The 27,102-nt window shown below is 35.8% G+C and overlaps 1 protein-coding gene across 18 annotated transcripts in view; it reads left to right on the plus strand.

Moving 5' to 3' along the window:
* The window catches only part of ROBO2 (roundabout guidance receptor 2), a 1,625,448-nt gene that overhangs the window by 1,106,198 nt on the left and 492,148 nt on the right, over positions 1-27,102 (plus strand). For all 18 annotated transcript variants that reach the window (XM_078058803.1, XM_078058842.1, XM_078058774.1 and 15 more), the window contains one exon: positions 3,246-3,572. In XM_078058803.1, coding sequence (XP_077914929.1) covers positions 3,246-3,572 — 327 coding nt within the window. The remainder of the gene's footprint in view (positions 1-3,245; positions 3,573-27,102) is intronic.

Consider the following 27,102-nt stretch of genomic DNA (forward strand, 5'->3'; position numbering starts at 1 on the left):
GCAGATCTTTCTGCCCAAGGGTGCTATCTCTGTGCTTTAATAAAGGCACGTTTTTGCACACACACAAAAAAACCCCACAAAAAACAAAAAACAAAAGAAAAAAAAACAACACGTAGTTATTATGAACTAGGACATAATATTCTGTGGGTTTTTAGGGGAAAAAAAGATACTACATAGAAATTTCATTGGACGGAGTATATTTGCCAAGAATTTCTTCTGCCCTTTAAAAAATTCAGAAAAGTTTAAGTGTGCTGTTTAACTTGACTAGATATGACTATCTAGTATATGAGTGAAAAGTAAGGCTTAGTTCAAGGAAATACTATATTCCAAGTGAATAATGAGGCAGGAGCAGTTTTCTTTCAAACACATGAAATGAAATCAACAAGTGTTCTTTTAAATGCTTTATCCTCTTTTATTATATTATGAAATTGAAGTGACTTCTGAAAACAAAAGTTACTGTGGCACTCACTGAAAATAAGTGGTTATTGACTAAGTAAAGCTAAATTTAAATATATTTATGAATTATGATTTTATACTTCTCCAACCCTCTAAAATTTGAAGAGCTAATAAACTTACTCAGTTTGTTTTTTTATTATTTTACCAAAAATCATTTCAAAATCATTCTTTGAGTGTCTCTGAGAAGCAGAAATAATCCATTATGTAAATTTGGGTGCTTAGAACCTTATTCAAAGATGCTTCTGCATGTAACTGACTAATTTGATGTTTCTGTGGAATGCTTACATCTAGCCAGGTCTAAGTGCATGACCTTCTAGACTAGGTCTAGCCCAAGTCCGAGGGCATGACCTTCTCCTGGTAAGCATGCCAAAACTGAGCATCTTAGACCCCTTCCGCTTGTAACTTCTGATGCTTCCTGTTCATTGTGGGGACCAAGAATTGCATTTTAAGGAAATATTCCAGGTAATCCTGTTGCAGGTAGGCTGAGACTCACACTTTGAAAAACAAAGAAGATGTTATATTATGACTAGAGGCATCCATCTGATTCATTTTATTGCAGTCATCCTTAGAAGAAGGTTTTGGAATTAGGGTAGTTGTAATGTGCATTACTTACTGTGATTAGCCATTCACTTTTAAATACTTTGAGATCTTTTTTGTTCATTTCTTTAAAAAATAAATCTTACTGTTTATATTCTTTAAATTCCTCATTTGCTTTAGGGACCCAGTACTTTCAATGTATACCTTCTTTATTATTTTGATGCACAATGTGGTTACCCGTTCATATTTAAATGCTTTGGGTTTCTTCAGGACTTTTAAAAAAAATTCCAACCTGAGTACTGTAAATTACTCTTTGGCTTTAGGTACCCAACACTTGCAATGTGTAAGTTCCTTCTTGGATGTGATGAGATAACAAATTATCTAAAAAAAAAAAAAAATTAAATTAAAAAAAAGGTTGATATTCAACAACCTTTAAAATTAATCTTCCTCAGAAAAGAAAAGGTTCATTCACTACCAAATTAAATACCGTTTATTAAATTAAAATATGCATTTTTAATTAATAGTGAAAATAAAGTGAAATAACATTGAGGAGTAAATATTACTTCTATTTATTGAGCTGAAATGTGGTTCTATTAGATGATTGGATAGAAAATGTTAAAGCTTGTATCTAGACTATCATTATGTCCTCAGACATGGTTATTTCTCTCATCATCTCCTTCAGATTTATGTGCAGGAGCTGCTAAGACCCTTTCACAAATAATGGCCTGTGACACCCTATAAACTAAAAATGTTCAAAACGACACATTATGCAAATTTTTCATCTTAAAATACCAACAGGTCCTTCTCTTCCTATTTTTTCTGCCCTTCAATAGCCCCACTTTCATTGCACTCACATGGAAGTCATCGGTCACTCTTCCTTACTATATGGTGATATACCAAATTCTGTCAAGTGTTATTTTATGCTATGCCTTGTATCTTTCTCTTTTTTTTTTTTCTACCTTCAGCATCATTTCTCAAAGTCAGGTTCTTTTTATTGTTCTCTGGAACAATTAATAACTCTCAACTGTCCTTTTGCCTCCATTGTTCTTTACCTTTTACACTGCACACCAAAAATACCTTTCTAATACACAGATAGTCATATCACTGCCCTCTCAAAATCTGTTAGCCATATAGAATGAAGATCACAATCCTTAGCGTGGTATTTAAAGACTGTTTGTCTGGGTTTCCAAGACAAGACCTTTCACCTCCACCTGTCATATCAACTTCCTCCCTGATTATGAAACATATTATGCATGTACGCTCACGATCTCAGGTTGTTTCTTCAATTTGAATGTCTTTTTCCCTCTATTTACATAGTTTTATTCTTTTTATTTTTTACTTATTTATTTATTTTTTATTTATTCATTCGAGACACAGAGATACAGAGAGAGAGAGAGAACATGAGCAGGGGGAGAAGCAGTGGGAGGGGGAGAAAGCGGGCTCCCTGCTCCTGGGATCATGACCTGAGCCAAAGGCAGACGCTTAACCATCTGAGCCACCCAGGCGCCCCTACATAGTTTTATTCTTTACCTCTCAATTAAATGATGCCTTTTCAGGGGAGGCCTCATTATACTCTAGTTAGAGTTAACATTTTTTCCCCACTTTCTTCCTATAATGCATTTCTTGAACCTCCATGCAACATTTATTTATTTTATTTTAACATAATGATTTATACTTGAATTCTTCAGTCAGATGTCCCTGGGTTCAAATCCTGCCTCAACTGCTTATTGCCTCTACATTTCTGGGCACTTGATGTCATTTCCTAACCTGCTTCCTCATCTGTTAAATTGAGTTAATATTTGTACCTAGTTTGAGCGTCTCTTTTTATGTGAAGTCTGATGACACAATGCCAGCATGATAGAATGCATTGTGTATTCTGGGTACTTGCCCACTTGGCTTTGTCCCCCAGTAGATAGTAATCACTTCGAGGGCAGGAGATTAATCTTGCTCATCTTAGTACCCAAAAGAAAATCTCATACTCTTTTACTTTTCCTTGCCACGATTCATGGAACATTTAAACCTAACTCATTAGAATTAACCTATTAATTTTTTGCTATATTATCACATTACAGAAAGGAGTTGGGATGACTTAGGAGATGCATCAAGAACAAAAGTATAAAACATAAATAAAATAGTAGTAAGTGCATTTTGAATAATTGAAGAGTTTAATTTCACCAGTGTGAACCGAAGAGAAACAAAAGCTATAGATAAGAAAATGTTAACGCTTGTCTTCATTCTGTCCTGTTTTGTAGGATCTCGTCTTCGCCAGGAAGACTTCCCCCCACGGATTGTGGAGCACCCTTCAGATGTCATTGTCTCTAAGGGAGAGCCCACCACTTTGAACTGTAAGGCAGAGGGCCGGCCAACGCCCACCATTGAGTGGTACAAGGATGGTGAGCGGGTGGAGACTGACAAGGATGATCCCCGGTCTCATAGGATGCTTCTGCCCAGCGGATCCTTATTTTTCTTGCGCATTGTACATGGGCGCAGAAGCAAACCTGATGAAGGAAGCTACGTCTGTGTTGCAAGGAACTATCTCGGTGAAGCAGTGAGTCGAAATGCATCTCTGGAAGTGGCATGTAAGTAAACATAATGAATTTTGTAAATAGCACACATTTTTACTTTGATTTATTTTTAGTAAGCTTTGATTTGTCCCCATGGGTACTTTATACCTAAAGAAGAAAACAATCAACATGCCATGCATAATTTACTTTGCCTTCTCCAAAGAAAGCTGGTCAAAATAATGTCAAGCCATGGTGTTGCAATAAATTTACTTTTCTTGAAGCAAGGTGGAAATTATGTTTTTACATTAAAGCAAAGTGGCAATGGTGCGGGTCATATTTAAAATTCAAATTATTGATGAGAGATATAGTCAAATATTAAAGTCAGCTATGTTAAAATGAAAAGTTGACATGTAACATGGCATCAAATATGGGGCATAAATTCAATATTCTACCTATTTCTGTTATCTATTTATATATAACTGTTGTATATATTATATTATATATATATTTCTAAATCTAATTTTTATCAAACAACTTTAAAAAGAATATACTCCTTAGGTTATATTAGCTCTTTTACTTCCAGTCTGAATTCAGGAATCATTACCATAGGCATGTGGGGGAGAATATAGGAGCAATAACAACAACTATATTTATTTATTTTTTTCTATCAGTAAAACTCATCAAAGAAGAGATCTGATTTTTGTGGGCACAAAATGTTCATACATGAAAGGGTCTTGCTCAGTCTTGGTAATCAGCAATAGTTAAGGGCTTGCCCTGCCTTTGGCATTTAAAAAAATACATTTATTTATTCATCAGACAGCCCAAATAGCACTAGTAAATCAAGATATCAGTGTTTTGCATCTATTTGAACATTGACTTCATAACTTCATGCATCCTTTTCCAAAACAAATTAAAATATATGACAGATATTTTTTGGTTTATAGATAAGGATTTGGTGTCATAATTTAAACAGCACCATAAACTTTTGATATTATTTATTCTGTGGAAAAATTTTATGTGGAATTGATCATTAATAAGATGGCAACAATTGGGCATAAAAAAACTTGTACTTTTAAGTTTTCTGGTTGTACCAGGTCTTCACAGGTAAGAAGATTGAGTTACTTCAAGATGCATAAGTCTTATTTATATAGCTGGAAGGGGAGTGCTAAATAATAGCTCGTGGTCTCATGTCTGTAATTAAACTTGGTCCTTGTACTCACAGGCTACATGGTATCACACTGCATTATAAAACTTGTGTACATGTGTATTGCGATTCTCAGCAATTTATGAAACCATCTTTTAGTAAACAGAGTCATACTATTTCTTCTTCAGCTACCTCAATGAAAGCTTTTGTTCTCAAGTACCTGGTCTTTTGATTTATAGTTTGTAGCAGGAAATCTAAAACCTACTAATGCTTGAAGTGTGTAAATCCAGTAGGAAAAGACTAGAAGAATCCTAAAACCCAAATTTGTTTTGTGAAGTACTTTGAGATAGGAGCATTAGAATCTTAGCTAGCGTGCTCGTTTCAGCAGCACATATACTAAAATTAGAACCTTAGCTAGCAAGGCAATTTTGTACACAGGCACCAGGTAATTTCATTTTTATATCTTAGTTCAAAAAAGCAGTCAAATTAAATGCAGTTTAGTGAGATTTGAAATATGCACACAAAACCTCAAGAATAAATATTCCTAACTCTTCTATTTTTATTTTGAAATATCTTATTCCTGGAATTCAAACATATTGAAATATTTCAATGTCAAATTCCATTGATTCCCCCCCCGACCAAATCCCTTTATAGTAAATATAACAGGCATTATTCTCCCATTTTATAGATAAAATGAAACCCATGATGGTTAAGTGATGAAGAGTCAGGCAGTAAATTAATGGGGATTTGAAAACCAGATCCTGATTCTTCTAATTTTTAGTTTTAGGGAAATGTGCCATATTCGGGAAAACACTCTAAATGAAATTTTGCTGATCACATAAATAACAATTAAAATTTTTTAATCGAAACTTTTTTATTTTATCTACTCAGCAGCAAATATATATTTTTAATTCTCAACTCCCTTTTCTTCTTAATATTAAAGTTTACCTAAATTGGTCAGTCATTTTATTGTTGGGCAGCTATAAACATTTTTTTTCCCCTGAACCTTAGCTTTTTAAAAATTCTTCCCAGCACACACATACATCTTATATTTTTATTTAATCTGAAGATTGCTCTCTTTCCTAATTGCATCATTAATAATGATTCAAAGCTGTTTTAGGAGGAAAATTTTAAACCATGATTTTTTTCTTGTGTAATGTGACAGTAGCACTTTTTATTTTGAAATCAATGAGCTTTGAGAAATGCTAAAAATACTTTTGACCTAGAGAGGAAAACAAGAAAGCTTCTAAATTGGATTTAGCTAGTGAATAAAATTCTTTCTTCTAATGCCGTGTCAACAGTTCATGCCATTTAAGGCAATACAAGATCAAATAATACCCATTTATATGCTACTCATCTCTTTCACATTAGATCATCAGTCATCTCTCTCTCCTTATGTGTTTCATAAAATGTATTAATATGGAAATTTGGGTCAAAGCGTTGTGCTTTTTCAGTATTATTTGTCACTAAAGTATATATTTTTTTTTATAAAATGATAGAAGAGTAGCTATAGATTAGATCAATGTTTGGCTTTCATAATTTAGAACATTCAGCATAAATGCTCAATCATGACATGTCACTGTTTCATCCAGTAAAGGAAAGAATGGAAGTCTAACGGCGCTGTGTATTTGGAGAACCGTAGGTAGCTTGATATAAGGTAGGTGGGCAGCATAAGTTGGAAAAGTAGATTTTTTTGTTACGTAAAAGGAGTCTTTGAAAGAACACTGAAGACCGGGTTAAGGGGGTGATGACTGAAGTAGAGAGGAGTTAAGAAGCTGTCAAATGAAAGGCGTATATATTCGATTTTGAACTGAAACTAGCAGTGAAGATTGAAAGAAGAAAATAGTTTGAATCAGATTTAGAAATTATAAATCATATCACTTTATGGTCAGTTTAGGGACTTAGGGGATAATGGATGATTCCCAGTGTTTGATTTTTTTGTTTTGTTTTGTTTTTTCGTTTTCCGCCGAGTGACTACGTATATAGTGCTACACCCGTGGGGATGGCAGGCGTAGGAGAAATAACTGCAGTAGGAACAGGACGTGAAGTCAGCTTTGACTGTATTATTTAACATGCCAGTGAGACCTCAAGGTAAAAATATCTCATGTTCCATTGAAAAGGGAACTGGTCTTTACCACGTGGAGGATAGAGTGGTGGGAGTAGATAAAGTAGAGATGGCTGCCCAGGCAGCTGTGTGCCAGGAGTGGTTAATAAGGGCTGAGATCACTCCTGTGTCTTGGAACCCCAATATTTAAGGGTGGGCAAAGGAAAGAAGTACTGGTTGAGGAGGCTCTGAGGAGGTATCAGAGTGATGGCCTATGGGGAGTGAAGTGACATGAAGAACAAGGAAACAGTTTTAAGAAAGAAAAAGTGTTTTGCAGTGCAAAGGCCACATGATGGTTAAATAAGAGGTACTCTGTGGACTCTGGGAATGGAAAGAGAGCATGGCAGCTGAAGAAGGAGTAAGTGGTGGAATTGGAGTGGCAAATGCTGCCGTTCTCCTAAGAATTTAGCCCTGAATGGAGTGTGAGCAAACTAGAACAAGCTATCCAGGTCTCTGCACTATGGCCATTTGGGGTTGGATATCTCTTTTTTTGTGGGGCTGTGCTCTGCATTGTAGGATGTTTAGCTGCATCTCTGGCCTTTGCCCAGGAGCTGCCAAAAAGACCCCCCAACTGCAGCTGTGACAACTAAAAATATCTCTGGACACTGCCAAATATCCCCTGGGGGGTCAAAATCAGTTGAGAATTACTGATCTCTGGTATCTAGGTAATTAAGAGTGTACGGTTAAGTAGCAAACAAACTTGTTACAACTTTTATTGTGAAATATGATTATTGATAAAAAATATGGGCATTTTTGGACTCTCCTTGCTTCACCTTGGTTTTCATTTTTAATTTAAAAAATCTTGGTTTCTGCTGTCAGATGAAATGTACGATTGTATTGATAACTGTCTGTCTTGACAGGTTGTTGAGAAAGAAGTCAGCCTGTTCTTTATCATACTGTACATGGTCTCTTTTTTGTTTTCCTTTAATACAAACTTCAGTTTTATGTAACAGAATAATATAGTGGAGGGAAAAAATATTCAAGAGCAACCATTGATATGGAGTGTTGAATCACTTATCTCATATTTGCTTTTTCCCTCGTGCTTTGAAAAGAAAAATAGTCAGAAAGTACTTTTCAAATCACTTGAACTCAAGAAAGGTCTTTAGGTGAAAGCAATTTTTACATATTTAGAAAACAGAATTGCAGGGTCCCTAGCAAAGCATCTGGCACCAAAGAAGTTAATATGCCGTTTTCTGATGAGACCACCAAGAGAGCAGAGGAGTAGCTGGGGCAGATAGGATTTCAGTTTGAACACCAGTTCTCCCCTGTGTTTGGAGCAGAAGGAGCACAGGGGTCCTTCCACGTTTCGTGGCTGCCTGTGATACAGCGTGAGTCAGTGGCAGCCCCTAGAGATAGCAGCTGTAGCCCCAGGTGGTAAATATATGACAGCAGCTTGATCTATCGACCAGGGTAAGAGGGGGTTCTGGCCTAAATGAAAATTCATGAAAAATTGATGAAGTCCCCAGATTATGTTTTCTGTTTCCTTTTCTCAGCACTATACCAGTGTAGAGAGGAGAGATTAAATGAGGTGCTGAACGCTTTAGTGGCAAGGAGGTTGTGGTTCAAAGGTCAGGGGTCACAGAGAAACCGATCTATTTTTTTTTTTTTTTTTTTTGCTTTCCTTACTTCTAAAGCAAAACACAAAAACTTTTCATATTGGCTGTGATTTGATTTTGCTTTGATAAAAATAAAATAAAATGGTGAAATATTTAAAAATTGGCTTTTGATGCAACTACAAAAGAGTGGACAGATGTGATTCATAATTTAATTGGGGAACTAGAAATAGATTGAATTCCATGACTGTGGGGTGAGTTTTTTCTTTTTCTTTTTTTTTTTTCTTTCTTTCTCTCTCTTTCTTTCTTTCTTTTTCTTTCTTTCTTTCTTTCTTTCCTTCTTTCCTTCTTTCCTGCTTTCTTTCTTTCATGTATCAAGACTCATGCTGCAAGAAAGTCATTTAGAGAAGGAAAAGGTCTTGCATTATTTATAGGTCACAGATTGCTAGAATAGCAAAGCTATGGAACACTCTACAAACATAATGATCCTGTTTGCTTTAAATCCAAACTAAATTGATGTTTTATCTGTACAAGAAAGAGAGGTTACAGAAGTAGACTGACTTTAGTAATAGAGGTCACAGGTGGCATTAAAAATGAACACAAGGTAAATTGTTTCCCTGATATTTCCAAGTTAATAAATATGTGACTTTTTTTCTTTCATTTTGGCTGTAAATGAATGCTATCTAGGCAGATTACCTTTATACTCCATAAAAACACTAAATAAATTTCAAAAAAGGCTAAACCATGGAGAATTTTTATTAAAAAATTTCCTTTATTGAGATACGATTCACTTTCCATGCAATTTACCATTGAAAGTGTACAATTCATTGTATTTTAGTATATTCACAGGGTTGTCCAACTCACACCACAATTTAATTTAGAACATTTTCATTACTCCTAAAAGAAACCCTATATGCATTAGCAGTCAATCCCCATTCCTCTCAAACCTTTCTGCCTCAGCTCTGAGCAAACACTTAATCTACTTTCCATCTCTATACATTTGCCTATTCTGGACATGTCATATAAATGGAATCATACAGTATATGGTTTTTGTGACTAGCTTCTTTTCCTTAATATAATGTTTTCAAAGCTCATCCTTGTTGAAACATGTATCAGTACTTCATTTCTTTATATTGCTGAATAATATTCTATAGTATGGATATACCACATTTTATCTATCCCCTTATGATGTATATTTGGATTGTCTTCACTTTTTGTTATGAATAATGCTTCTATAAACATTCCTGTGCAAGTTTTTGTGTAGACATATGGTTTCATTTGGGTGTTCTCTTGGGTCTATACCTAGGGATAGAATTGCTGAGTCATATGGTTGGTAGTCTGTTTAACTTACACGTAACTTTGAAGTTACCACACCATGACTTTCCTAAAACAAATAACATACAAACAAACCTATCAATTTAAATGCATAAGAGACAGTGGGTCAATCTGGAACTGATATTCATAGATTTTGACCATAAAGAATGTAGGTGCAACTGATTTTTTTCATGATTCTTCTTTTGTGTTTCTACACATTTTAAGAGAGAATTCAGAGATTTTTTTTTGGTAGGGTAGGAAGGATTAACAACTGGAAAATGCTCATAGTCCAAGGTACTTGGGCCAAGTTATGGGGTGAATTGTGTTCGCCCCCAAATTTATATGCTAAAGCCCTAACCCTCAGTACCTCCGAATGTGACTATATTTGGAGGTAGAACCTTTAGAGTGGTAAGTTAAAATGCAGCCATTGGGGTGGGTCCTAATTCAATCTGACCAGTGTCCTTATAAGGAGAGGACGTTTGGACATGTAGAGAGACACCAGCGATGGAAGGGCAAAGAGGAAATAGCTTGTGAGAGCACAGAGAAAAGGGGCTGTCTGCAAGCCAAGGAGGGATACCTCAGAAGAAACTGAACCCTACAACACCTTGACCTCACACGTCTATGTCTCCAGAACTGTAAGGAAATAAATTTCTCTTGTTTAAACCACCCAGTCTTATAGCAGCCCTAGCAAATTAATACAGGCCATTAATCTTAAAACAAGAGTAACCCTCCCCCGCTCAAAAAAAAAGGAGGGGGGCACCTGGGTGGCTCAGTCGGTTAAGATGCTGCCTTCAGCTCAGGTCATGATCTCAGGGTCCTAGGATTGAGTCCCACATTGGGCTCCCTGCTTGGCAGGGAGCCTGCTTCTCCCTCTCCCTCTGCCTCTCTCCCTTGCTTGTGCTCTCTGTCTCTCAAATAAATAAATAGAATCAAAAAAAAGTAAGAATAACCCCTACTAACATAGTATTAAGAAGAAATTAATGATGAGAATCAAATATTGTTTGCATTTTATTCTGCCCTGTATCCACAATGTTGGTCTGAGGCTGTTTTAAAATAAATCTGTAAACTCAATTGGATGTATTATAAGCCATGAATGTAGAGACATCAAGGAATTAATCTAAAATATCTTTAACTAGGGGCATCTGGCTGGCTCAGTCGGTAGACCATGTGACTCTTGATCTTTAGGTTGTAAGTTCAAGCCACATGTTGGGTAGTGGGTAAAAAAAAAAAAATACATATATATATATATATATATAAAATCTTTAACTAGGAACAAAAGACAAAGCAAACATTTCGGTATTAGAAAACAGATGATTTTAGAAGGGTGTGTGTGCACATGCATATGTATATCTGTGTTGTTTGGCCTGTTCTGTGTGTGTACCTTTTAATTTTGTGAAACTCCATCAAATTCTTCCAAATACAGATCTCTTCCTTAATCTTCACAAGTGAAGGTGTGAAATTGCTGCTCCTGGGGAACATGTTTGCATTTATGATCTATTTAAATATGTATAATGCTATATTTTGATATCAGGGTTCTGTTGATTGAATTGACTGCATGCAACCCTTCTTAGTACAAGTCTCAAGTTGCTATTCACTCAAATTAGCCTGAGTTAACTCTCACTCCAGGGAAAGCACATAAATGAAGTAAAATCTTGATGTCTTCTACTTTATTCAAAAGATTATTTCTGAAAACAGTATTGTCCTGAGCTCTGAAAACATGTAAATTCTATCCATGGAGTGACAGGTAAAACTATTCATAGTGTTGCTAAGGTGGATCAAGACAGAACATGCTGTGGTTGGTGCTTGTTTTCAACCTCAGAAACCTTTTAGATATAGTTAAGAAAAGGAATCTTCAAGGTTTTGGAGGGTTTTCCACCTATAAGCCTTCAATTTATTCAATTTCGATTGGTATGTAAATATAAGTTGATTTTAATTAAAATGCATACAGGTTGACATGATACTTAGAAAATGTAATTTGGGCTGCAACTTGTATGCTTTTCTCTCAAGATTTGTGTTTCAGCAGAGCAGCTGGTCTCCAATTTTCTTCTTTAGATTGAATTCGTTTCTGATAAGTATAATACACATCTTTCTATTCTGAAGCAGCCCCCACAAGATTTCTATAATTATATAAAGGAGATCACCCTTCTTTCATGCATGAGTAGCTATCTATGGTGAGCTCTTAATAGGAGCATAGAAGTAAAAGCAGTAGGTGAAATTTTGTTCAACTCTGTAAATTTCTTTTTGCATAAAAATTTGTAGCAGTTACGGTTTAACTAAAGGGTGAGGTTCAAGCGTAAAACTGACATATTCTTTTACTCTGTATCATTGGAATTGGTTTTTTTCCCTTTAGGAGATTTTCAAAAGCAAAAACATTCCCAATCACCATTTAAAAAAACATTAGGAGATATTTATGCATTTTTGTCAATTGGGTATATGTTTCACCAGAAATAATTTGGGTTCCTCCTTGGGGTGATTTCTGTTAACTCTCTGAAGTTCCCTAGCACCACCTGGGGCTGCTCAGACATCAATAAGTTAGTATTTCTGGGCCTGGGTAGAAATCAAGCAAGGATTGTAAGGGAGGCAGGCACTTTGATGTTGTGACAGATAGATATATAGGCCCAGACCCAGGTGAATCCCGACAGGTTTTTTGGTATATTTATTTTGCTTTTGCAGAAAATCTATCATTTATAGGCACTTATTCCCTGATTAATCTAAGCCTGTTATATAATTGATCCTCAAAAGGCCAACAAGCAAGGTTGTCAGCTGAATTGCTGGTTCTAAAAGTCTGATGGGCTGTTTATCTTTGGCCCACTGAGTGGCATCACAAATAGAAGTTTGGGAATTAAGCTTACATTAACATCTAAGAAGAGACGGAGCTCTTTTTTTTTTTATCATCTATACGATTATACAAGTACTTCCTGGTATTTAGAAAGACAATCATTAGGTTCTTTTATGTGGTTATCTAACACCTAAGTCAATGCCAAGATTTTGTAACAAACTTTAGAGTTTATAAATGGAAACATAATGTGACTATTTTATTTCCATAATAGAAAGTCATATTTGATAAAGGCATTATATATACATATATATAAAACCCTGCCTCACTTTCCTTCTTCTTGCTTTCTCTGCTTATTCACATCGAGTGAGCACATTCAGTGCTTTTCCTTAAATAATTTAAAAAATCTTTATTGGGTTTCCTAGTCGTTAGGAATTGATTTTAAGCGGTTCGTGTCCTCAGTGGTGCTTTTGTTATTAGTGAGAAGCCTGGGTTGGCAAACTCATCGAGTGACCTTCCACTGCGGTGTAGGTAAGGGAGTGAAATTCCACTGCGGTGTAAGGCAAGGGCCTTCAGACAGAGTGGGCCATGGGAGGTAGGAGTGGCACCAAATGCTTCTGGATAAATATGAATGCAAATGGCCTTAGGAAACTAGAGAAAAGTAGAAAAGCAAAACCCTGAAGCTGTGCTGGGCTAGTTTGGAGAAAATGAGTATATGTTGATTTGGAGAATGTATGTAGGGGAGTAGAGGGAGATAATTTAAATAGTGAAGTGGAGATTGGTAATGACTCAAACTGAGGAGTTTACTATTCTCCTCAAAGACCTAAGGGAGCCCTTTATTATTTTTGATTGAGGAGTGTTACTTGGAAGTGTGGTGTGAAGGAGATTTGTTAAACATAGTGAACACTAGATGGGAGCATTGGGGAACCTGCAAGTTAAGGTACAATAGGATGAGGGTTGAGATAAGTTGATGAATTAAGTTGATATCAGAAAGAGGAGAGATGGCATTCTGAAAGAAAATTGATAAAAATTTAAGTCCTGATTTGTGGTTCAAGGGATGATATAAATTCAGTTTGCTGTATTTTCCTACAGTACTTTCCAACTGCTAAGTACCCAACTAGGTACTGAGGATATGGACACTTAGAACAAGAGTTGTTATTTAATGTGTATAAAGTTTCATTGTTGTAAGATGAAAACGCCCTGGAGATTTGTTACACAAGGATGTGAATATACTGTACACAGCTGAACTGTACACTTACAAATGATTACGATGTTATATTTTATGTTATTTTTTTTTTAAAACCTCAGTTAAAAACAAAACAAAACCAAAAAAAGAAAAGAAAAGAAAAAAACAGATCAAGGCATGACTCATGTTGTCATAGTGTGTTAACAGGTTAATACAAAATGTGTGAGTCCTTGGGCTAACATTCTGAGGGGATTCAGAGGAAGAGGTTGATTCTGCCAAGAGGATTATGGAAGGAGTGGGATGATTTCTCTGGGTAGAAAATGAACAATACTAATCAGCTGCTTACTAAATACCAGGCTTCTTTTTTAAATGTTTTATATTTATGATTTATGTAGTTCTCAGAATAACCCTGTTGTTTGCTCTTTGTTATATCTGAGGCCCAAAGAATTCACTTGTGATTCTTTACACAGCAATAAGAGTCAGGATTTGAACTCAGGCAACCATCCTCTAGAGTCTGCTTTGCTAACCACTAAGGTAAGAGTCCTCATTGAGTCATTTAAACAAACAAAAATCATTCGACACATAGAGGAAATCATTAGCATTTGTTTTAGTTATTTTACTCAGAGAGGGTGATCTGAGTATATACATACAAGGAGGGTGCTGGACTAGATGAAGTGTGAAGCTTTGGGTGTTAAAATTCTGTGAATCATGGGATATTAAAGAAAAGAAACAACAGGAAGGATAAGCTTTTCTTTCTTTTTTATTTAGTTATATATTGACATTTGAGAGCTCATTAGGTTATTCAAGTAATTTGATTTTCTCTATACAGTTCCTAGTTGTCAAATACCAGTATCAGGAAAATCCATCACCTTCAGTTCTTATTGACATGTTTGCAGGCCAAAGCAGCTTGAAGATTAAGAATCCAATTCATAAGATGAGCCATCTATCATTTAATATCTAAAGATAACTTGACTAAGTTTTAGAGAAAATGGGGCATGATAATAGCAATGATACCTTTATAATATTTTCTAGAGTTCTTGAGAGTTATTAACATACTCACATGCATTTGTCTCATGGTATATGTACTCGTAGACATTTGCTGACTTTGATAGTTTCTAAGTTCAGTATGTAGTATCATTAACATTGATCAGTTTGGCTTTCAAATAACTGTTTTTAAAATGAATTAAAAAAGGAAAGGTGGTCTTTCCAATAAATGGTATTGGAGCAATTGGCTATCCATAGGCAAAAAAACAAAACAAAAACAAAAAAAAACCTCAACTTAAACCACACACATTACAGAAGAATGAATTAAAAATGGATCATAGATTTAAACTTATGTTTATATTTAGTATAAAACTAGAAAACTTTTAGAAGGTTAGATAAACCCCTTGGTGTCTAGAGTTTGGTGAAGAGTTCTTAGACATGATACCATATAACACAAACCAAAAAAATAAATGTGACTTCATTAAAAGGAGAAACATTTATTCTCTGAAAGATCCTGTTAAGAGATAAACAGATAAGTAAAATACTGGGGGAACATGTGTAAACAACATGTATCCTAACATATATCTGACAAGAGACTCATATTTAGAATGCATTAAGTTCTCTTAAAACTCAACATTAATTCAAACAATCCAATTAGAAAATGGGCACAAGATGTGAAGAGACATTTCACCAAAAAGGATCTCTGGATGACAAATAAGCACATGAAAAAGATGTTAAACATGACTGGCCTCAGGGAATGCACACTAAGAGTGGAACGAGATGCTAGCCGTTTATCTGATATGTCATTTGCAAATATCTTCTCCCATTCTGTAGGTTGTCTTTTGGTTTTGTTGACTATTTCTTTTGCTGTGCAAAAGCTTTTTATCTTGATGAAGTCCCAATAGTTCATTTTTGCCCTTGCTTCCCTTGCCTTTGGCGATGTTTCTAGGAAGAAGTTGGTGCGGCTGAGGTCGAAGAGGTTGCTGCCTGTGTTCTGCTTTAGGATTTTGATGGATTCCCGTCTCACATTTAGGTCTTTCATCCATTTTGAGTCTATTTTTGTGTGTGGTGTAAGGAAATAGTCCAGTTTCCTTCTTCTGCATGTGGCTGTCCAATTTTCCCAACACCATTTATTGAAGAGACTGTCTTTTTTCCATTGGACATTCTTTCCTGCTTTGTCGAAGATGAGTTGACCATAAAGTTGAGGGTCCATTTCTGGGCTCTCCATTCTGTTCCATTGATCTATGTGTCTGTTTTTGTGCCAGTACCATACTGTCTTGATGATTACAGCTTTGTAATAGAGCTTGAAGTCCGGAATCGTGATGCCACCAGCTTTGCTTTTCTTTTTCAACATTCCTCTGGCTATTCGGGGTCTTTTCTGGTTCCATACAAATTTTAGGATTACTTGTTCCATTTCTTTGAAAAAAGTGGATGGTATTTTGATAGGGATTGCATTAAATGTATAGATTGCTCTAGGTAGCATTGACATCTTCACAATATTTGTTCTTCCAATCCATGAGCATGGGATGTTTTTCCGTTTCTTTGTGTCTTCCTCAGTTTCTTTCGTGAGTATTTTATAGTTTTCTGAGTACAGATTCTTTGCCTCTTTGGTTAGGTTAATTCCTAGGTATCTTATGGTTTTGGGTGCAATTGGAAATGGGATCGACTCCTTAATTTCTTTCTTCTGTCTTGTTGGTGGTGTATAGGAATGCCACTGATTTCTGTGCATTGAAATTATATCCTGCCACTTTACTGAATTCCTGTATGAGTTCTAGCAGTTTTGGGGTGGAGTCTTTTGGGTTTTCCACATAAAGTCATATCATCTGCAAAGAGTGAGATATTGACTTCTTCTTTGCCGATTCTGATGCCTTTTATTTCTTTTGTTGTCTGATTGCTGTGGCTAGGACTTCTGATACTATGTTGAATAGCAGTGGTGATAGTGGACATCCCTGCCATGATCCTGACCTTAGGGGGAAAGCTCTCAGTTTTTCCCCATTGAGAATGATATTCGCTGTGGGTTTTTCATAGATGGCTTTTATGATATTGAGGTATGTACCCTCTATCCCTATACTCTGAAGAGTTTTAATCAAGAAAGGATGCTGTACTTTGTGAAATGCTTTTTCTGCATCTATTGAGAGGACCATATGGTTCTTGTTCTTTCTTTTATTAATGTATTGTATCACATTGATTGATTTGCAGATGTTGAACCAACCTTGCAGCACAGGGATAAATCCCACTTGGTCGTGGTGAATAATCCTTTTAATGTACTGTTGGATCCTATTGGCTAGTATTTTGGTGAGAATTTTTGCATCCATGTTCATCAAGGATATTGGTCTGTAATTCTTTTTGATGGGGTCTTTGTCTGGTTTTGGGATCAAGGTAATGCTGGATTCATAAAACAAGTTTGGAAGTTTTCCTTCCATTTCTATTTTTTGGGACAGTTTCAGAAGAATAGGTATTAATTCTTCTTGAAATGTTTGGTAGAATTCCCCTGGGAAGCCATCTGGCCCTGGGCTTTTGTTTGTTGGGAGATTTTTGATGACTGCTTCAATTTCCTTAGTGGTTATAGGTCTGTTGAGGTTTTCTATTTCTTCCTGGTTCAGTTCTGGTAGTTTATACATCTCTAGGAATGCGTCCATTTCTTCCAGATTATCTAATTTGCTGGCATATAGTTGCTCATAATATGTTCTTCTATTGTTTGTATTTCTTTGGTGTTGGTTGTGACCTCTGCTCTTTCATTCATGACTTTATTTATTTGGGTCATTTCTCTTTTCTTTTTGATAAGTCTGGCCAAGGGTTTCTCAATCTTGTTAATTCTTTCAAAGAACCAGCTTCTAGTCTCGTTGATCTGTTCTACTGTTCTTTTGGTTTCTATTTCATTGATTTCTGCTCTGATCTTTATTATTTCTCTTCTCCTGCTGGATTTATGCTTTATTTGCTGTTCTTTCTCCAGCTCCTTTAGGTGTAGGGTTAGGTTGTGTATTTGAGACCTTTCTTGTTTCTTGAGAAAGGCTTGTATTGCTATATACTTTCCTCTTAGGACTGCCTTTGCTACATCCCAAAGATTTTGAACACTTGTGTTTTCATTTTCATTTGTTTCCGTGAATTTTTTAATTCTTCTTTAATTTCCTGGTTGACCCATTCATTCTTTAATAGGATGCTCTTTAGCCTCCATGTACTTGAGTTCTTTCCGACTTTCCTCGTGTGATTGAGTTCTAGTTTCACAGCACTCTGGTCTGAAAATATGCAGGGAATGATCCCAATCTTTTCGTACCGGTTGAGACCTGATTTGTGACTTGAATGTGATCTATTCTGGAGAATGTTCCATGAGTACTAGAGAAGAATGTGTATTCTGTTGCTTTGGGATGGAATGTTCTGAATATATCTGTGAAGTCCATTTGGTCCAGTGTGTCATTTAAAGTCTTTATTTCCTTGTTGATCTTTTGCTTAGACGATCTGTCCATTTCAGTGAGGGGGGTGTTAAAGTCTCCCACTATTATTGTGTTGTTGTCGATGTGTTTCTTTGCTTTTGTTATTAATTGGCTTATATAATTGGCTGCTCCCATGAACAGACATTTTTCCAAAGAAGACATCCAAATGGCCGAGAGACACATGAAAAAGTGCTCAACATCACTCGGCATCAGGGAAGTCCAAATCAAAACCTCAATGAGACACCACCTCACACCAGTCAGAATGGCTAAAATTAACAAGTCAGGGAACGACAGATGCTGGCGGGGATGCAGAGAAAGAGGAACCCTCCTACACTGTTGGTGGGAATGCAGGCTGGTGCAGCCACTCTGGAAAACAGTATGGAGGTTCCTCAAAAAGTTGAAAGTAGAGCTACCCTACGACCCAGCAATGGCACTAGGGGTATTTACCCCAAAGATACAAATGTAGGGACCCGAAGGGGTACGTGAACCCCAATGTTTATAGCAGCAATGTCCACAATAGCCAAACTATGGAAGGAGCCAAGATGTCCATCGACAGATGAATAGATAAAGAAGAATTGGTATATATACACAATGGAATATTATGCAGCCATCAAAAGGAATGAAATCTTGCCATTTGCAATGACATGGATGGAACTGGAGGGTATTATGCTGAGTGAAATAAGTCAATCAGACAAAGACATGTATCATATGACCTCACTGATATGAGGAATTCTTAATCTCAGGAAACAAACTGAGGGTTGCTTGAGTGGTGGGGGGTGGGAGGGATGGGGTGGCTGCGTGATAGACATTGGGGAGGGTATGTGCTATGGTGAGTGCTGTGAATTGTGCAAGACTGTTGAATCACAGATCTGTACCTCTGAAACAAATAATACATTATATGTTAAAAAAAAAAAAAGAAGATAGCAGGAAGGAAATAATGAAGGGGGGGAAATCAGAGAGGGAGACGAACCATGAGAGACTATGGACTCTGAGAAACAAACTGAGGGTTCTAGAGGGGACTGGGGTGGGGGGATGGGTTAGCCTGGTGATGGGTATTAAAGAGGGCACATTCTGCATGGAGCACTGGGTGTTATACGCAAACAATGAATCATGGAACACTACATCAAAAACTAATGATATAATGTATGGTGATAAACATAGCATAATAAAAAAAAAAAGAATATTTGCTAAGAGGAAAAAAAGATTAATGAGTTAAATAAAACCTTGGCATATGTTCATTTAAAAAAAAAAAAAAGAGTGGAACGAGACATCCCTGTATACCTTTAGCCAAAATAAAATAAATAAATAAATAATAAAATAAAGTAAAAATTAAAATAAAATGGTGACATTACCTAATTCTGGTGAGGCTGCAGAGAAACTGGTTTCTCATATTTGTTCATGAGAATGTAAAACTGGGGGCGCCTGGGTGGCTCAGTTGGTTAAGCGACTGCCTTCAGCTCAGGTCATGATCCTGGAGTCCCTGGATCGAGTCCCGCATCGGGCTCCCTGCTCGGCGGGGAGTCTGCTTCTCCCTCTGACCCTCCCCCCTCTCATGTGCTCTCTCTCATTCTCTCTCTCCCAAATAAATAAATAAAATCTTAAAAAAAAAAAAAAAAAAAAAAGAATGTAAAACTGTAGTCACTCTGGAAAATAAGTTGAAAGTTTCTTAAAACACTAACTATACACTTCCTATACAGTTGCACTCCTGGGCACTTATCTAAGAGAAATGAAAACTTATATCTGCACAAAACCCATACACAATTTTTAATGGCAAATTTATTTGTAATAGTGAAAAATGGAAATAACTAAAATGTCCCTCAATAGGTAAGTGGTTAAACAAAGCATGCTATATCCATACCATGGAATACGAATCAGCAATAAAAAAGGGATGAATTGAGATCCATCCAACTCATTATGCTCAGTAAAAAGGGCCATTTTTAAAGGTCACATACTGTATGGTTTCATTTATATAACCTTTTCAAAATGACAAAATTATAGTGATAGAAAATAGATTAGGGGTTGCTGAGAGTGAGGGATAGAGGCATGGGTGTGACCATGACAGGAGAATAAGGGGATGATCTTTGTGTTGATGAAATAGTTGTGTATCTTCATGGTGACAGTGGTTACACAAAGGCGTATGTGTGATAAAATGATATAGAACCTCTTATACACACACATTGTACCCATGTCAAATGCCAGTTTTGGTATTGTGCTATCATTATATAAGATGTAATTGTTGGAGGGGAAGCAGGGTGAAGGGTACACAGGACCTCTGTACTTTCTTTACAACTTACTATAAATCTATAATTATCTCAAAATAAAAAGTTAAAATAAAGGTGCTGTCCAACTCTCTTAAGCATACATTAAAATATAAATAAGATATATCTTATTAGGAACTGATTGATTGATCGATTGATTGATGTTAGAGAGGAAGGCTGGTAGGGCCAGAGGGAGAGAGAGAATCCCAAGCAAGTTACATGCCCGGTGTGGAGCCCAACATGGGGCTTGATCCCACAATCCTAAGATCATGACCTGAGCTGAAATCAAGAGTCAGATGCTTAACTGACTGAGCCATGCAGGCACCTGAATAATTTATTTTGTAACTGTTAAATGTTTAAATGTTTTGCTTAAATACTGATGATTTCATATTTCTGCAAATTGTCCATGATCTGTTTAAAACTACTTAATCAGACTTACAAATTCATTGTTTGAAATTCATAAATTCAACATGTGGTCCATTCTACATACAGTTCTGTGAATTTTCCTTCTGTTTTTGATTTTTGCTCCATCATGGTTTTTGAGTTTAATGATAGGCATTTTTTAAGGGCAAGCAGAGGTTAATGTAAAAGGAGTGTAGTTGTTCATGGGAGTAAAGAGTCCCTAATGTATGATAATGATTGGGGTCCATTATATAGCTGCTGAAAGTCTTTTACTCTAAATTGCATTAATAGTTGAGATTAAGAAATGTAATCCAGCTTGATTCTTTGCTGCTAAAACTATGGGTGGAATATTGTCAGTGGTTCTGAGTGTCAACTTAAACTCACCATGAAATGAGGAGTACCTTAGAAGAGAAAGATCAAGGGTTTCAGACTGCCACAAATAGGAGAAGTGGAAGGAATTGGGATTATTGAACCAGGAGCAATGAAGACATTGTTCAGTCTGGTAGTTCTCACCAAGCACATCAAGAACTGTCAAGACCAAGAGAGAATATGCTTGTTCTGTTGACCTTTGAGGAAAGAAAAGGACCAGTAGATGAAAGTTGCAGATTTTGCCTTAGCATGCTGGGCAATGATTATCATGTACGACTTCTTTCTTGGGATCTTAAGGAATTGCAGGCAAACCAAAACCAATGTAATAATGCGGTCAGAAGAGAACCTTAAAAATTATGTACAGCTATATATTTTGGTATGGCTTTGCTTTATATTTTTCCTCAAAGGAAAATTCAGCCTCCACTATAATGAAACAAAGTAACAAAATAGTACTGGTGACCTATTCAGTTGCAAAATAATCCTCATCACTTTCCTATTCACAAGGAATTCCATAAAGTAGAAATAATTTCCTTAAATTTAGTATTATCATGTTTCATGAAAAGTCCTTGGAAAAATCCCATTTGTGCATACGTCTCACACATCTTATTTTGAAATCCTCTGAGATTATAAGCAATTAAATTAATTGCATTTGTAGCCCAACCCCTCATTTATAACATATAATTCCCCAGGACCCACATGTCCAAATTCAAGAGCAGCTTGATAGAAAGGCTGATTTATTTTTGTTTTCTTCCTGGATCTGCTTTGAATATTCTTAAAAGAAGGGGGGAATGCTGTGTTTAATATTCATATAGGATTTTCTTTTAAAAACAGCTTCTCTCAAAAGCCTGTTGTTAAACAGGACTACCTAGAAAGGGGTCAACTTGTAAAACCCTTCCTAAGTACTTGTTTGGATCTTTAGGATTGATGGATAAACTGATAGAATCTAATCTTCAAATGTGTATGTCATTAATAGAGATGTAAGAATCTCAATTTACTTTGTCTTTTTCTATTCTGTCACATCATAAGGAAAAGCTTTACTAATGAAGTACCCAATGGTAATAACCCATTATATGCTAGAATCTCTCTTTATATCAGATGACATGCAAATGAACTGTTCTATTTCTGTGGAGAAAGAGAGACAAGGAGTGGTCTAGTTAATCATACTTGAGGGCTGCCATAGTTGTCTTCTGGGAAATATTATCATTATTCATTCTTATTTAAGGGTCCTTATCCTGTGCATAAGAAAATCTCCCATTCATTCCATTTGGGTCTGATGTTAATTACAGGGGCATTAATGGAAGCTTTCTTATAAAAATGAATGTGGGATTAAATCAGAAAAAAAAAAATTCGGGTGAATCAGGTCATCATAAAACCATTCATTTAGAAGCTGGCAGGTTAGAGGAACTTTAGAGATCATCAGTCTTGTTCAGAAGTAGAAACTGAGGCCCTGAGAAATGAACTGACTTAATCAGAGCCCCTAGCTGATGAGAGGCAGGCTTGAGATGACAAATAGGGGAGTCAGTTTCATGAGACAGCAATGTAGGGAAAAGGTAATTCTGGGAATTTCTTTTTCCAGAAAGCACCGGATTCTGGTTCTTTTAACTAGGTCTGTGATTTTTGGCAAACCTTTTAATCTCTCTGGGTCTGTTTTCTTGAATTTAAGGTGAGGGGGTTGGACTAGACCTAATCAAACTGAGCTAGTATAAAGGGTCATGTATGATTACTGAACTAAGTCTATTGGAAAAAAGATATTTCTTTTTTTTTTTTTTAAGATTTTATTTATTCCTTTGAGACACAGAGATACAGAGAGAGAGCATGAGCAAGGGGAGAGGCAGAAGGAGAGGGAGAAGCAGGCTCCCCGCTGAGCCAGGAGCCTGATGTGGGGCTCAATCCCAGGACCCTGGGATATGACCTGAGCTGAAGGCAGACGCTTAACCATCTGAGCCACCCAGGCGCCCTGGAAAAAAGATATTTCTAACATATCATTTACATTTGGCTTCAAGAAACTCCTTCAAGAGGAGCCAATCTTGGATATCAAATAAGTTTAGCTACAGTCTTTAATTGGCTTGTCCAATTAAAAGCAGACTTTCTTCTTAGCCCAGATAATATCTTTTTTTTTAACCATTTCTTCATGTGAATTCTGGTTAACAACAAGTAATTGATAATATTACTGGTAAATGAGGTTTTTCCTTAATCTTCTATGTCTTTTAAGGAATTAACTGATCATGTATCCACATCTACACAATCCTTATTCACCTTGTCACCATATAATTAAGTCATTTTTCTTTTTCAGTCAGGCATTCAGGTCTAAGGTAATTGGTGTTTTATGAAAAATTATGTACATTCTGGACCAGTATTTCTGGTCTCTTTAAGTTTAATGCAAATAAACCAATATAAATTTCTAGTATATAAATTGGATCTTGTTTTGTTTCTCTAAGAAGGAAATGAAGCAAATATTTTTACTTATATATTTCACTTATACTTAGTGTATAAAGTCTTTTATTAGATAAAATGCCCATTTGCTATTTACCACAATATTTTCACCTAAATTTTATAATTATACATATAAGCAGGCATATATTAGACCAATATTACATTTGTCTTCTCTTTGGACCCATATTCTCTGAATTACTATAAAGACCCTTCTACTGTGCATTATGTCTGTTTTTTCCTTTTCTTTATTTTGTATTTTACTTTGATACGTTCTTCTGGTTATATGTAGTATATTCTTATTTTAGAAATGCTAGAAACTATAGAAGAGTTAAAAAAAAAGATTACTGTCAGAAATAGGCATCATTATTTCCACCGTGTTTTTATTTATTTGTCAACACGATTACTGTAATAATAGTCAATCTGTGAAATGGATTAAATTTTGTGTAATACTTCAATAAAATAAAAGAGAAATACTATGCATATAAATAGCTCTATAATTTGGTCATATTGGATAAGATGTAACATAATTTTAGTTTTTATTTCTTCAAAGAATTAGAAATTTGGATGTGTCGTAATAATGGCTTGCACATGTCCTCAGGAAATAGAAATAATCTAAATTGCAAACATATTTAGTAAGTCCTTCCAAATTCTAACATTGTGGTTTCTTGAATGTTTTCATGTTATGGTCTTACTGCCAACTATTTCATAATATCTCTGTAAAATAAATTAAAATCATTAATTTTTCTGTCACAAAGAAAGTTGTTTTTCAGCTTTCTAGTGGTGGTGGTACCTTTGTGAATAATAGCCCTTCCTCTACCCTTTTATACCAGCTAACATATATGATAGGCCAAATTTTACCTGGTAAAAAAATCAGCACAGTAATTGTTAATTCATGAGCTAACTAGACTTCGATGGCCTCTTTTACAATTTTGATCTATTTTTTTTTTTTTTTTGCTTGAGAGTTTATAGGTAGTTTATTCTTCATTTCTCTTTTTAAATTTTATTCATTGATTTATTTTTTTAAAATTTTTTGAAGATTTTATTTTAATTCCAGCTAGTTAACATACAGTGTTATATTAGTTTCAGGTGTACAATATAGTGATTCAACGATGTATTCTTCATTTCCTTCAAACTGTTTTTAACAAGTAGGTATAGTTGGCTCTCGAAAGCAAATTTCAAATAGGTTTCTTTTTATATGTGGTGTCAGTTCTCAGAAAAATCAGTTCATTTCATCCAACTGGTTTTCCTTTACCTATCCAGAGTCCTCAGTTGGAGTGACCTTTGGAGTGACTGGTGTCTTGAGTGATGTAGTTAATGAGATCTAGCGACATCATGACCCTGACCCCTTCATGGCCCTGGCTTCTCTCATCCATCTTCTCAACCCCACAGGCTGAGTCAGTGTGTAGAATCAGGATTAAACAAGTGTGAATAAACAAGTTCAAGAGTTTTCTGTCATGACTGGCAGCTCATGGCAGTGGCAAAGTAAGACATAGAGAACTTAATACTGAGAGTGCTCTTTTGTGCACCTCCATGAATCCTGCCAGAGAGATCCTACTGTCTGTGGTTAGTGCAGTGCATCTAATCTCCGTTTGCTCCATTCCTGGACAGCGATGGCAGTGGCCTTTATAATCACATAGCTGTTGGCACATTCAACGAAGGGATAGCTGATCTATCACTTACCCAATGTCACACGTTAGGAAAGCTTTTATCTCATTAACTATGATTAATGTTTGTATGTAATGGGCTTGTCATGTAACTGTTCATATTCAGCAGTTTTGAATCCCTTCGCTTACTTGAATGGTGAAGGGTATTTCTCTTTTCCGAGGAGAGCTTTATCTTCAAGACCGAGTGGGCTTGTTCTCAAGTCACTATTGCCACATGGCAAAAAATAACCCTGTGATCAGCTCTTCCTTCACTCTTTCCCCACTATTGGTGTTTCAGTGTATTATCTGTCATTGAACTTGGGATGTCTTTATATAACCACAGTCTAATTGAAAAATATGAACAGTTTGGCTTATGTAGAAAAAAAAAATAGAAGTAAAAGCAGAACTTTAAGGAAACATTTGTCTGTTCTTTCTTAGCTGAAAAGTTGCTTTCCTAATGTGATTTCCTAAGTCTGTTTTCCCAAAGTGAGATGAAAGGGGTAGAGATAAGGGATGCAGTTACTTTCTTGCCTATGGCTGTAGTTCTTGCTTTATCTGTTCTACATTTGAAAAGTCCTTCCCCTTAGCCCGGGGCACCGTTTGATAGGTTGACCAGTCAGTGATTAAACATATTTATTTAGTTCAATGGGTCAGAGCTATTGCGACAGATAGAAAATTACTGATGGATTATCAATTTCAGCACCTCTGACATCTGGCCTCAGTGTAGTCCATCATCTGAGGACTCATAACACATTTGCTTGGACAATAACATGCTCAGCTACCTGTGTGATCACAGAGTTGGATATTGGAAATATTTCATTCAAAATTAATAAGACTGAAGTCACAGGAATTAGAAGAGTTCTGCACCGACACTTGAAAACTTAAAAGCACCCAGCAGTTTATACTGTTTATGGCCAGAATGAGAACTGACTTGTACTTTAAATATGCTCTGCTGAGTTTGGTGATGTTTTTTATTGTTTCTTTATCAAGCGTATTTTGGAATTGTTCCTTTAACAAACGTATATTGGTAAAATAGGTATTTGGAAATACTTTGGAAACAATACTACATATAAAAAGATTACTTGTGTCAAAATACTCTATTTAATGAATTAAAATAACAGTCTTAAGTTTGGGGTCTACTGAAGTTACACGATTACCAAAATAGAACAACTCAAATACCTCCTATTCAAATTCTTTCAAAAAAGATTTGTAAAAAACCTTTCTTCTATTTCTTATTACTGTTGAGTGGTTCTTTTAGCCCAAATGAATTCTAATAATAAAGAATAAGAATCCTGTAGCAAATGTTAATCGAACATGAAGATATATGCTACTCCTCTATCCACTTCATTAAAATTTATTTGAATGCAATCTTCTTCACATTCCTATTTCAAACTTCCACATAAAATTTAAGAGTAGTTCTGTGATTAGTTTTTTAAACAAATATGATTCAGGTTAGCATAGCACAGGTTAAGATCTCTGTGCTCAGATCTTAAAATCTGGCTACATTTGCTGAGAATTAATAGGTCACAACTGATAATAAGCTTTAACTTTTATTTTGGCTCCACTCTCATTTGTAAATATTTCATGTGACTATTCCTATGTCTTTATGTTCCATGCGTCTAATGGCCTACGTGATGACAATCCTACATTTAATATTTATGTGTGCTGTCATAAAAATATTTGTGAAGCTCAAAATGATTCTGTCTTTAAATAGCTTACTTTCACACATTTTCTTGAATTTTCAAGCTGATAAGAACTTAGAAATATTATCTTTGCTCACAAAATAAAGATTGAGCTCATTGACATTAACGGTTTATGTTTATTCACTAAATCCACACGTGAGCTATTTGCCATAAAATTGACAGGTCCTGTAGAATGTCCATTTTTTTTTTTTAGTTTTCTTCCTTTTTAAAAAATGTATCCATTTGAGAGAGAGAGAGCGCGCGCGAGCAGGGGGAGGGGCAGAGGGAGAGAGAGAGGATCCCTAAGCAGATTCCCTGCTGGGCAT

The sequence above is a fragment of the Halichoerus grypus genome, chromosome 1 (genome assembly GCF_964656455.1).
Source record: "Halichoerus grypus chromosome 1, mHalGry1.hap1.1, whole genome shotgun sequence".
Taxonomy (NCBI): domain Eukaryota; kingdom Metazoa; phylum Chordata; class Mammalia; order Carnivora; family Phocidae; genus Halichoerus; species Halichoerus grypus.